At 51.7% G+C, this 11,619-nt stretch overlaps 1 protein-coding gene and 1 long non-coding RNA gene across 2 annotated transcripts; one reads left to right on the forward strand and one right to left on the reverse strand.

Annotated features, from left to right (window-relative positions):
- The first annotated feature begins 2,347 nt into the window (after window positions 1–2,347).
- TNFSF14 (TNF superfamily member 14) lies at window positions 2,348–7,228 on the forward strand. Its single transcript, XM_015072812.3, has 4 exons — window positions 2,348–2,708; window positions 3,984–4,020; window positions 4,285–4,326; window positions 4,914–7,228. The coding sequence occupies exons 1-4, from the start codon at window positions 2,487–2,489 to the stop codon at window positions 5,339–5,341; spliced, it is 729 nt and encodes a 242-aa protein (XP_014928298.2). The 5' UTR covers window positions 2,348–2,486; the 3' UTR covers window positions 5,342–7,228.
- LOC113596355 (uncharacterized) lies at window positions 4,337–10,913 on the reverse strand. Its single transcript, XR_008297324.1, has 3 exons — window positions 10,686–10,913; window positions 5,243–6,083; window positions 4,337–4,728 (listed from the first exon to the last, which is right to left on the reverse strand). It is a non-coding gene; the product is annotated as an uncharacterized LOC113596355 (long non-coding RNA).
- Between the last annotated feature and the right edge of the window lie 706 nt (window positions 10,914–11,619).

Here is an 11,619-nt window from a genome sequence, read left to right on the forward strand (position 1 = left end):
AAGTCGGATGCTTAACTGACTGGGCCACTCAGGCGCCCCAGCTGCTGCAAGATTTTAAGCAGGGAAGACATGAAGGCTGACTTATGTGTTTGGAAAGCTGATGGTAGCAATTCCAATGCTAGCTATGTGCCCAAAGACTTGGAAGCTGGTACCCAGACAAATATACGTGCGAGCATGCTCATAGCAGCACTTTGCCCAGTAGCCCAAAGGTGGAGACGACTGAAGTGTCCCTCAGCGCGTGAATGGGCAAGCAAACTGGGATGTGTCCATACACTAGAACATTCCTCAGCCCTAACAAGCAAGGACCTGGCTGAGACTTGAAAACATTATACTCAGTGAAGGAAGCCAGACACAAAAGACCACAGGTTGAGTATTTCCACTTTTCTGAAATACCTGAACTATTCAGGACAGGTAACTCCATAGAGCAGGAAAGCTGACTAGTGGTTGGCAGGGACTGGGAGGCCTGGGGGATGGGGACTGCTTTATGGGTATGGGCTTACCTTTCGAGGCGCTGAAAACGTCTGGGGACCAGAGTTGTCCGACTGTGGAAATGCCCTAAATACCGCTGAACTGCTCACTTTAAAATGGTTGCTTTATGTTTTGTGAATTTCACCTCTAAAATAAAAGAAAATAGTAAATTAAATTAAACCATATAAATTAAAGGAAACAAATAAACAAGTTCACACTTGTAGAGGGCAGAGAATGAATTAGGAGGTGGCAAGAGGCAGAGAGAACGTCCAGCTGGAAACCACTGCAAGGGTCACGCCAGAAATGACGGATGCCCTAGTGTGTTAGTGCAGTCTGGCGGCTGTAACAAGATGCCCTACACCGGGTGCCTCAAACGGCAGACATGCATCTCTCAGGGTTCCGGAGGCTGGAAGTCTGAGACACAGGTGCCAGCTTGGTCGGGCTCTGGTGAGGGCTCTGTTCCTGGCTTGTAGACAGTGGCCCTCTCACTGGGTCCTCAAACGTCTTCAAATGGCAGAGACAGAGAGGGAGGGAGAGAGTCTCCCGTCAGGGGCACTCACCCCATTCAGGAAGACTCCACCCTCCTGACCTAACCGCCTCCCCAGGGCCCCACCTACAGAGGCCATCAGGTAGGTGATCAGGACATCACCAAATGAACGGGGGAGGGGCACAGACACTCAGCCCACAGCACTTAGCAAAGGCAGCAGCAGTGGGTCTGGAAACAGGCGGCTGGGTTCACATCAGACGTTGAGACTGAATGGCCAGGGCTTGCGAAAAGGTGGGATGTGGGGGAGAAGAGAAAGAGGGCTACTCAGGCCAGTTCGAGGTGCCCCCGGGACGACTCCCAGGCCTTGGGTTCAGCCTAGTTAACCTAGCGGCTGGTGGTTACACCACCTGTCCGTGAGTTCCAATTTGAACTTGCATCCATGCATGCACGCATGCACACACACACTCACAGGCACACTCATGCACATGTACACACATCCACACATGCAGGCGTATGTGTGTCTGCACCTGCACACACTTGCATGCACGTACACTCATGCACACCTCACATGCACACGCACCTACATGCACACACACGTGCATGCATGGTCATGCACACCACATATGCACATGCACCTACATGCACACCCCTGCTGGCATGCACACTCATGCACATCCACATGCACACGCACCTACGTGCACACCCCCACTTGCATGCACACTCATGCACACCACACATGCACACGCACCTACATGCACACACACGTGCATGCATAGTCATGCACACCACACATGCACATGCACCTACATGCACCCACATGCATGCACAATCATACACCCCACACACACCTGCATACACACACCTGCACACACCCGCATGTGTGCATAGATTCACCAACATGCATGCCTGCCCCTGCACTCATCTCCATGCACACATACACACAGCATACACATGCACACATGCACTGGACCCAATATACACACCTGGACACACCCACACACACAAAAACCACTCTTGTAGTTTGCACTTCCCTAACCACCATCTCAAACATTCTATAGTATTTTCTTCTTTACTAGGCTCATCGTCTCTCACCCCAAGAATGGGAGCTCCGTAAGACCAGGGACTTTTGTCTCTCTTGTTCACGGCTGTGCCCTCAAGCCTAGAACAGTACCTGGCACACAGAGATGATCTATAAATATTTGGTCATGGAGTGAATGAAGTGGCCACAGGGAAAAACTGGGGCCTCCCCCCTCCATCCCTACCTGAGTCACATCTTTAGATGCCCCTGGAAAGAGTGAGAGGCTGTATGAGTGAGAGTGAGATGGGGCCAGCCTGGGGGTGGGAGGACAGGAAGAAGAGGAGGGCCAGTGGGGAAAGGGGAGGGGCTGAGCCCCTGCTCTAAAGGCTGAACCCCGGGACCCACGGGTGCCTGTCTGCGGCGTGCGAAGCCCAGAAGCATTGGGCAATCGTGGTTTCCTCCCTGCCCTCAGGGACCCAGCCGTGCGAGCCCAGCCCCGAGGTGTCTCAGGACATGGAGGAGACGGTTGTGCGGCCCTCAGTGTTTGTGGTGGACGGACAGACAGACATCCCATTCACACGGCTGGGGCCCAGCCGCCGCCAAAGACAGCCCTGCAGTGCATCCCAGCTGGGCCTGGGCCTCCTGCTGCTGCTGCTGGCGGCTGGGCTGGCCGTCCAGGGCTGGTTCCTGCTGCAGCTGCACTGGCGTCTGGGGGAGATGGTCACACCCCTGCTGGTGAGTGGGGCTTCGGGGCTCGTGGAGGTGGGTCTCCTGTGTCACTGTGCGCGTCTCTGTGCACGTGTGTGCAAGACCATAGGCTAACAGCAGCTCAGTGCAAGTCAATTAACTTCTCTGAACTTCAGTTTCCTCATCTGTGAAATGGGTGGGATAATAAGAGTGCCCACCTCACAGGGAACAAGATACGATATTGCGTGTGTGGTGCCCGGCAGTGGCTGCCCAGGGCAAGAATTCAACCAACCAGAACCGATATTTTTTTTAAACTGAGATATAAATGACATGTTAACATTCTGTCAGTTTCAGGTGTACAACATAGGGATTTGGTACATTTATACTGCAATATGATTGCTATTGTAGCATTAGCTAACCATGCTGTGGGGTCACATAACTACCATTTCTTCTAGTAGTGGTAACAAATAAAACCTAGATCATAGCACATTTCATGTTTATAACACAGTCTTGTCTGCAACCCGCGGAACTGATGTTCGGACATTGCGAAGTATTGTTAGCCATACCCTGATCACCATTATTCGGGACTGTCACTAATTCACGTTGTCCAAGTCTGCGAGAATCTCTCTCTGCCTCTGTTTACGGTTGGCTATGGATGTATCTGTTTGCCACACCTGTGAGTCTCTGCATCCCATGCCATGGCCGTGTGGTCTTGGCCCTTTACCTCGTGTGTTTCCAAGGCATTTGTCCTTGTGACTGGATCTGACGGCCGCATGGGCATGTCGCCCATGTGAACCCGTACTGCTGTCCTGTGTGCGTGTGCCCACATGTCCACGTACTGGCCTGTCTACAGCCCATGTGCTGAAGACCCACCCGGATCCATAAACCACACACCCATGTATCTGTGTCCACGTGTCACATAAGTGTCCAGGTCTGTGCCCTATGTCACATGCCCATATCCACTTGTTGCCACAGATGTCCACGTGTCCTGCCATCTCGATGTGTACATGTCTATAATATTACTTATTTAATTAACTCTCATATTGTCTTACTATGCGCCAGGCACTGGAACATGCTTTTGTCCCTGTGAATTCACTGAATCTTAAATAGGCAGCATTCGTATGTCTATTTGCAGAGGGGGAATATGAGAGCCTGGGTGGTTACAAGGCTGCTGGGTGGGGCAGGAGCGTGCACATGGCCCTGGGCACTGGGGTGAGGACAGTGTCCATGTGCCGCATCTGTGTGTGTCTCACAGCCATGAGTCTGAGGATGCCAATGTGTGGGCCATGCAGGTCCTCACCGTGGGTTTCTCTGCATTTTCAGGATGGAGAAGCAGAATCCTGGAAGCAGCTGACCCAAGGTGAGTCAGAGTCCTGGGTCCTGGGGAGGGCGGGGGTAGGATGGTTCCCACGTTGCCCCCGCCCCCTCAGCCGGTTGCCCAATGTGATTTACACAACTGGCCTGAGCTCCACAGGTGCCCCTCCCCCGGGCCTGAGAAGCAGAAGTCTGGGGCACTCCGGAAAGGGTGGGGTTGACACCAGGAGGTGGACCTGATGACCCTGGCTGGAGGCTGGCCCTCACCCCTCACCGCCTCTGCCCCTAACCGCTCACCATCTCTCTCCAGGACGAAGGTCCCTCCAGGCCAACCCAGCAGCACACCTCACAGGTGAGGGGGACCCTGGGTCGTGACATGGGAGAGGGGCAGGGTGTCCTGGGGAGACCAGACAGACACCCAGCATGTCTGAGTATTCATTCAGTCACCCGTTCACTATTGATTCACAGACCTGCCCCGCTGCCTATGTCCATGCATTTCTCATATCATTGAATAAACCCTTACAAGGCGCTCACCGTGTGTCACGGGCTGTAATATGCTCTATACATATTAATTCGTTAAATCTCAAGGAGGCGCTATTCATATGTCCATTTTAATGGAGAAAAACTGAAGAGCATGGAGATTACAAGTCTTCTGGCCCGGGGTGCGCTCTGCCTCTGTTCCTTGGTTATGCCACTCACAAGTTTTGATGCTTTTGGCTGGTCACTTAATGGCTCCATGCCTCAGTTTCCCCACCTGCAAGGGGAGGGCGTAAGAAGCAAGTGACTTGGCCTTTCGGTGCCTCAGTTCCCTCCCCTCAAAGTGAGAATAAAGTGAATTAACACATATAAAGTCCCCAACCTAAAACGGAGGGGAGTCGTCGTCCCCGCCCATCCGCAGAGGGACACATGCTGACCAGACCCCTCTGTCTCTGCCCCCAGGTGCCAACTCCAGCCTGACGGGCAGCGGGGGCCCGCTGCTCTGGGAGACAAAGCTGGGCTTGGCCTTCTTGAGGGGCCTCAGCTACCGTGACGGCTCCCTGGTGATTGCCCGGGCCGGCTACTATTACATCTACTCCAAGGTGCAGCTGGGGGGCGTGGGCTGCCCGCAGGGGCTGACCAGCGGCCTGCCCATCACGCATGGCCTCTACAAACGCACACCGCGCTACCCCGAGGAGCTCGAGCTGCTGGTCAGTCGGCGGTCACCCTGTGGGCGAGCCACCGGCCCCCGCGTCTGGTGGGACAGCAGCTTCCTGGGAGGCGTGGTGCACCTGGACGCTGGCGAGGAGGTGGTCGTCCGTGTGCCGGATGAGCGCCTGGTCCGGCTCCGTGACGGGACCCGCTCCTACTTTGGGGCCTTCATGGTGTAAGAAAGGAGTGACAGTGATGCCTCCCTCAGAGGGTGCCTTGGGGAACCGAGAACCCGGCAAGCGAAGAGCTCAGCGGGCACCTCCAGGGGCCGACAACCCAGCCACCCCTGAAGGTTGGAGACCCAGCTGGCACCCCTGGAGCCCCAAAGGAAACTGCAGAGCCACTACGGGCAATACTGAAGACAAAGACCCAGAGACTTGAGGGTCTCTAGGCCCCCCAACCGGGGGAAAGCTGATCTGCCTGATATTCAGGAAGAAGGGGTGAGGGGTGGGTATTTATGTTTTCGATTCAGAGAAGAGTGGGACGTGGGGGTCCAGAGACTTTGGCCCAGGACGGGCAACCCCAGCCTTCCCCACTCTCATGAGTGTGGGCGGTTGGAGGAAGGGAGTCATCATCAAGACTGACCCATGTGGACAGCCCAGCCAGTCCCCCCCACGGCCATAGCCACACACTCAAGATCGGCTCACAGGTCTGTGGCTGTACCTCCTCCTGGCTGTGTAAGTTCACCCTCAGAGACACAGGTGCAGGGATGTCCCGGTGACCACCAGCTCTCCTGGGAGGGAGAGGCTCTGTAGTGTTTGTGATCTCCTTGGTGTGAAGGCTCCCGTCACGGCTGGTTTCTGGCTACCAACGTATCACCAGCTGGCTGGCTGGATCTCAGCACTGCTGGGTGTTCACATCCCACCAGGACACACGGCTGTGTTTCAGCACCCAGGTCAGGGTCTGGCATGTAGTGGGCACCTGGAAAATGTTTGCAGAGAGAAGAAAGGGAGGAAGGGAGGAGGGTAGGAAAGAAGGGAGGGAGGGAGGAGGGAAAAGAAGAAGGGAGGAGGGGAAGGAAGAAGGGAAAGAGGGGAGGAAAGGAAGATGGAGAGAGAATGTGGACATGCCTATGGCATCACAGAAAATCACAAGGTGCCCTTCAGATCTGCACTCGTACACACAAAGCATCAGATACTCGCACAGTCACACACAAGTCATAGGACCACAAACACACAGTCAGATTATGTGACGTATGACACATATATCCTACATAAGTCATCATCACAGCCACAGTGACCCAAAGGGGCCATACGGTCACACCAAGTGTCACACATGGGATGCCACGCACATCACATCAGATGCTGCATCACGGTCCCAACCCGTCACACACACACCACATCACACACAGCCTGAGGTTCCTCCCAGCTAAGACCAATACATCCTGGGATGAGGACCACTGTCGGCAGCCCTGGGCTCCCTGACCATGGGTCTTGGAAATAAATGGTAAATGTTACAACTGGGTCTGTCTCTTCTCAGGGGAATGGTGGCTTGTAGGCAGAGGGGCGGTAGATGGGGTCACCTGTGGAGGTCACTTTACAAATAAGTAAACTGAACCCAGCTGGCCCAACTCCCTGTAGGAAGCTCGGGGGGAAGGGTGGGAGAAATCAGAAGCCTCATGCCCAGATCTGCCTCCCCCTCGAATCTCCCATTCCTGATGACGAAGTGAAGGCTACACCCTGCCAAGCACCCTGATTGCGGACATCGGGACAGAGTGGCGGTCTACCCAGCCAGCTGGAAGCTCGAACTAAGTGGGAACACGGGAAGAGTGAGGAGAGAGAGGGGCAGACAACAATATGCATACAAATCAGGCGGTCTGCAGAGATGAGCATGTACCCTGGTGTGGCTGGAGGGAGGTGTTGGTGCCCAGGACCCAAAGCTGAGGGCTCAGACCCCAGAGGTAGACGATTATTGTTGTTAGTGTTTATTTATTATTGTTGATAGTGCTGTCATCGTTGGCCTGAACAGGGAGGGAGGGAAACAGGCTTTGCAGTCAGATGGTCCTGGGTTCCAATTCCACTCTGCCACCTGCTCCTGTGTGACCTCAAGCAAGTCCCACCACCTCTCGGTGCCTAAGTTATTTATTATTGTTTATAGTGCTGTCATCGTTGGCCTGAACAGGGAGGGAGGGAAACAGGCTTTGCAGTCAGATGGGTTCCAATTCCACTCTGCCACCTGCTCCTGTGTGACCTCAAGCAAGTCCCACCACCTCTCAGTGCCTAAGTTTCCTCATCTGCAAAGTGGGAGGTAACACCGGCTTTTGCCCGTGGGGCTGTTGTAAAGATTGCATCAGATCAGACACAGAAAAGGCCATTATAGCATTTGTCAGGCACTTTCCCTATTTCAGGCATCTTGTGTGAGTCACATCCTTAGATGCCTTATATACATACCTGGGCGGGAGCTATTGCTGTCCCCATGTTCCAGACGTGGAGGCAGGAATGCTGGACTCCCCCTCCATTCCCACCAAGGGCACACGGCTTCATGCCTCTCTGCCCTTGAGGGCTGGTGGGAGGTGGGGCAGCCCCTAATGCCCAGCCCCAGCCCCCGCTGGAGTTTCCTTTACTCTTATCACCGTTTTTTTCTGTTTCCGTGGCTTTGATGAGACCAAGGTGTGGGGACAATGTATTACAAAGCCACCAGCAGCCACCAACTTCCGCCTGGGGATGGAACCTGTCACTAAGTTTAGCCTCCAAAGATCATTCCTGGGAGGGGCCTCTGACCCTGAGGTGGTACAGCGAGCGGAAGAAAAGAGGGTGGGTAAGAGGATGGGTAGGGTAGGAGGGAGATGGAAAGAGAGGGAGGGGAGGGGAGGGAAAGATGGAGGGAGGCAGGAGGGAGGAGGAGCAGAGAGCCCTGAAGGCAGGTGTCGAGGCTGGTGCACCAGGAGACCTAGACTTTCAGATAGCGCATGGGGTAGTGAGCCCCCAGTCCAGGCCATTGACCTACTTTACAACTTCTGAGAAGTTTATCTATTTGATTTCCGCTTTCACCTCCCATGCTCTGGCATCTGTTCAGATATCACCTTCCCCCACAATCAGCTTTTCCTCCAGACCCGAAGTGTGCATTCCTACCCTCCCCCCAGCCCCTGGAAAGGTCTCCTTCACCTCTTGCCAAGACCCAGAGGCAGTAGAAGTAAAAATAATGATGATAAATCATTTATTAACCTCATATTATCATGCTGTGTCCCTCCTGCTAAATGACACTGTGTTCAAATACTGGGATGCATTGTCTCAGAGAAACAGAATGGATCTTTGAGGGAAGCCAGGCCTCCACTCTGCCATTTCCCAGCTGGGTGATCTCGGGATCCGTCCTTGGCCTCTCTGGGCCTCAGTTTCCTCATCTGTAAAAGAACACAAATAGTGGCCTCTACCCTACCGTGGTTATTGTGAGATGAAATGGCTTGAGTGTTTAAGTAGTTTCCCAGAGCTTGGCCCACAGTGAGCTCTTTAATCCACAGTAGATTTTTTTTTTTTTTTGTATAAGCATAGCTGTAATCATGTGTACATTTAAAGTTTGAATTCTTTTCAGTGATTATATGAAAGGTGACCTCACATCCACAGGCCACATCTAGTCACGGGGTGTGTTTTTAAAATGGAAATTAGTAGCCAGCATTTAAACATGACAAAACTTTGCATGTGGACAAATCTGAATTCCTGGATTTTCTTGGAAATTTGGAAGCTGTGAACAACAACCCAGGCTTGGCAGTAGCTGTCCCTGTTGGATAGGGCATGGGGTCTCACCAGTCTCCACCACTCCTCATTGTCTCCCATACAGAGGCTGAATGTCAGTTGCCTTTCAGCAATGTGTTTATGTGGTTTTGCTCTTAAAGTAATAAGGATCCTCAGTCATACTTCTAATGTCCTCACCGCTTGCCAGACACTGTGCTAAGCGCATTAATTCACAGTAACTCACTCAATCCTCGCAATGACCGTGGGGTGGGTAGTGTTGTAATACCCACCTTAGGGGGAAATCTAAGCACAGAGAGATGAAGGTGGAAAAATAAATGACAGCCTGAGATGACCACAAGTTTCAAGAGGAGCGAGGGTTCATAGTGTTATTATTCATTTCCTGCTGCTGCTTAACGTGGTACGATTGATGATCTTTTAGTTCTAGAAGTCAGAAGTCAGAAATGAGTCTTACGGCACTGAAACCAATGTGCCGGCATGGCTTCATGCCTTCTGGAGGGGAAGTGTGGCTCCAAATCTTTTTATCGGGGTCCTCCCAAACTGCAACACATACATAAGTCGCAATATATATGCATAATATAAGCAATACATAAGCATACATAAGTCGCAATTTGCAAGGAGTGCAGATAACATAACTTCCTTTTTATTCCTAATGCGACTCGATTTGTGCAGAGAGCCCTTTGCACCAGGATGCTGAAAGCTATTATCAGTCAATTGGGAACCACCCTTCCCACATGCTCCTTTCCCAAGACTGCAAAAATTTCAGGGAGCTTAGCCAACGCCTCAGCATTAAGACTGATGGAGGGATCCAGATGATTCTCGCCTGTCCATGCAGGTGCCCACTGTCAGCCTGCTTTTTACCCATCAGCCCTCCATTTTCATGCTTGTGACCTATCAAGACTGGAGCACTCTCTGCTGCTCCTGAGGCTTGCTCACAAGGCTGATTTTCAGCCAGGCTGAGGCACCGGAAACTCTTTGAGGCTGTCTGTGGCTTCAACTGCCCAGAGACACCGTCGACTCATTTCCTTTTTGGGGACCTGCGACTTCTCTGGGCTCTGCAATGAAGGACTCGAGGCTCTTCTAGTTTGAGGTGCCCCTAGAATTTCTCTGGGAGCTTTCTCTGCCTCTTTTCTTTGTTCCAAAAAGCTGAACACAGGAGCTTCCCCCTGTTATGGGTGCTGAATTGTGTCCCCCCAAATTCATATGGTGACCTCTAACGCCCAGTACTTCAGAATGTGACTGCTTTTGGAAATCAGGCCTTTAAAGAGAAAACTAAGGTTAAATAAGGGGTATTTTTTTAAAGTATACTATACACCCAACATGGGGCTCATGAGGCTTGAAGTCCCGACCCTGAGATCAAGAGTTGCATGCTCTACTGACTGAGCCAGTCAGGCACCCCTCCTGTAAAATAAGGTTATTAGAGTAGGCACTAATCCCATATGACCTGGGTCCTTATAAGAAGAGGAGATTAGGGCACAGACACACACAGAGGGATGACCACGTGAGGACACAGGGAGAAGGCAGCCATCTACAAGCCAAGGAGAGAAGCTGGAACCAGGAACCTGGAAGAATAGTCCCCTCTAATAAAGGGAGTCTAGAAAAACCCTACCTGTTATGGATGGGAAGAAAAGTCACCCACAAGAAATCAAGACCTCAGACCTGCTCAACAGGTGAGTGAGTACGGAGTTTCTACTTAACAGAAAGTCTGTGGGGACAGAAACTTTTGTCTCTTGTGTTTTGTGTTTTATTCTCCCTCTTATGGCCGGGACCCAGAACAGTGCCTAATACACAGTAAATTCTCAAACAATAATGGCTAAATAAATTAACTGTGACTTACCTTGATGAATAAATGTGACAGAAGTGAATTACCTGAGTTCTAGAATGTAGGCCTTAGAAGACTGCAGCTTCCACTTTTGCCTTCTCAGAGTCCTAAGTGCAAAGAAATATGGCTATCCTGTGAGTGAGGACGGGTGGACAGAGACGTTCTGGAGGGTGACAGACATGGGTGTGAAGCCGTAATAGTTTTACCAGCCCCAGATGAGCTGCCCCAGCTTTTGGAGCTGAAGCTAACTATCCCCCCCCCCCCCCCCCCGCAAGCCCTGCAGGGCCATCTCATTGAATTGTAAGCAAATACAACAGTTGTTGGTTTAAACCACTAAGTTTTAGACTGGTTTGTTATGCATCAGTAGGTAACTGACAGAAGTTGCAAGCTTTTTTTTTTTTTTTGAGAGAGTGCACAAGCGAGCAAGGGGCAAGAGAGAGAAAGAGAGAGAGAGAGAGAGAGAAAGAATCCTGCTAGGGGTAGAGAAAGAGAGAAGGAGAAGCAGGACTCACCGAAGCGGGGTACGAGCTCAGCGGGGCCCAAGGTCACCCGTTGTGGGACTTGAACTCACAAATCATGGTATCATGATTAGCCGAAGTCAGATGCTTAATAACTCAGCCACCCAGGCACCCTGCAAGCTTGTTTCTATTATTGTACACATAGGCAGGCAGACAGACAGAGAGGTGGATAGATGGGTAGGGGAGGGATGAATGAATGAGTAGACGGGTTAAAGTATGGATGGGTGGGTGAGAAGATGTATGGGTCAATGGTTGGATAAATATGTGGATGGGCAGTTGATAAGTGGATGATCAATTGGATAGATGGATGGGTGTACAGATAAAACAGTAAATGGATGAATGATGAGTGGATGGATATACACACATATTCTAAATCAAACTTATGCAGAGTAACAACCTATTTATTTTGGCATAAAGTAAAGAAATACTAA

Source organism: Acinonyx jubatus, chromosome A2, assembly GCF_027475565.1.
Source record: "Acinonyx jubatus isolate Ajub_Pintada_27869175 chromosome A2, VMU_Ajub_asm_v1.0, whole genome shotgun sequence".
Taxonomy (NCBI): domain Eukaryota; kingdom Metazoa; phylum Chordata; class Mammalia; order Carnivora; family Felidae; genus Acinonyx; species Acinonyx jubatus.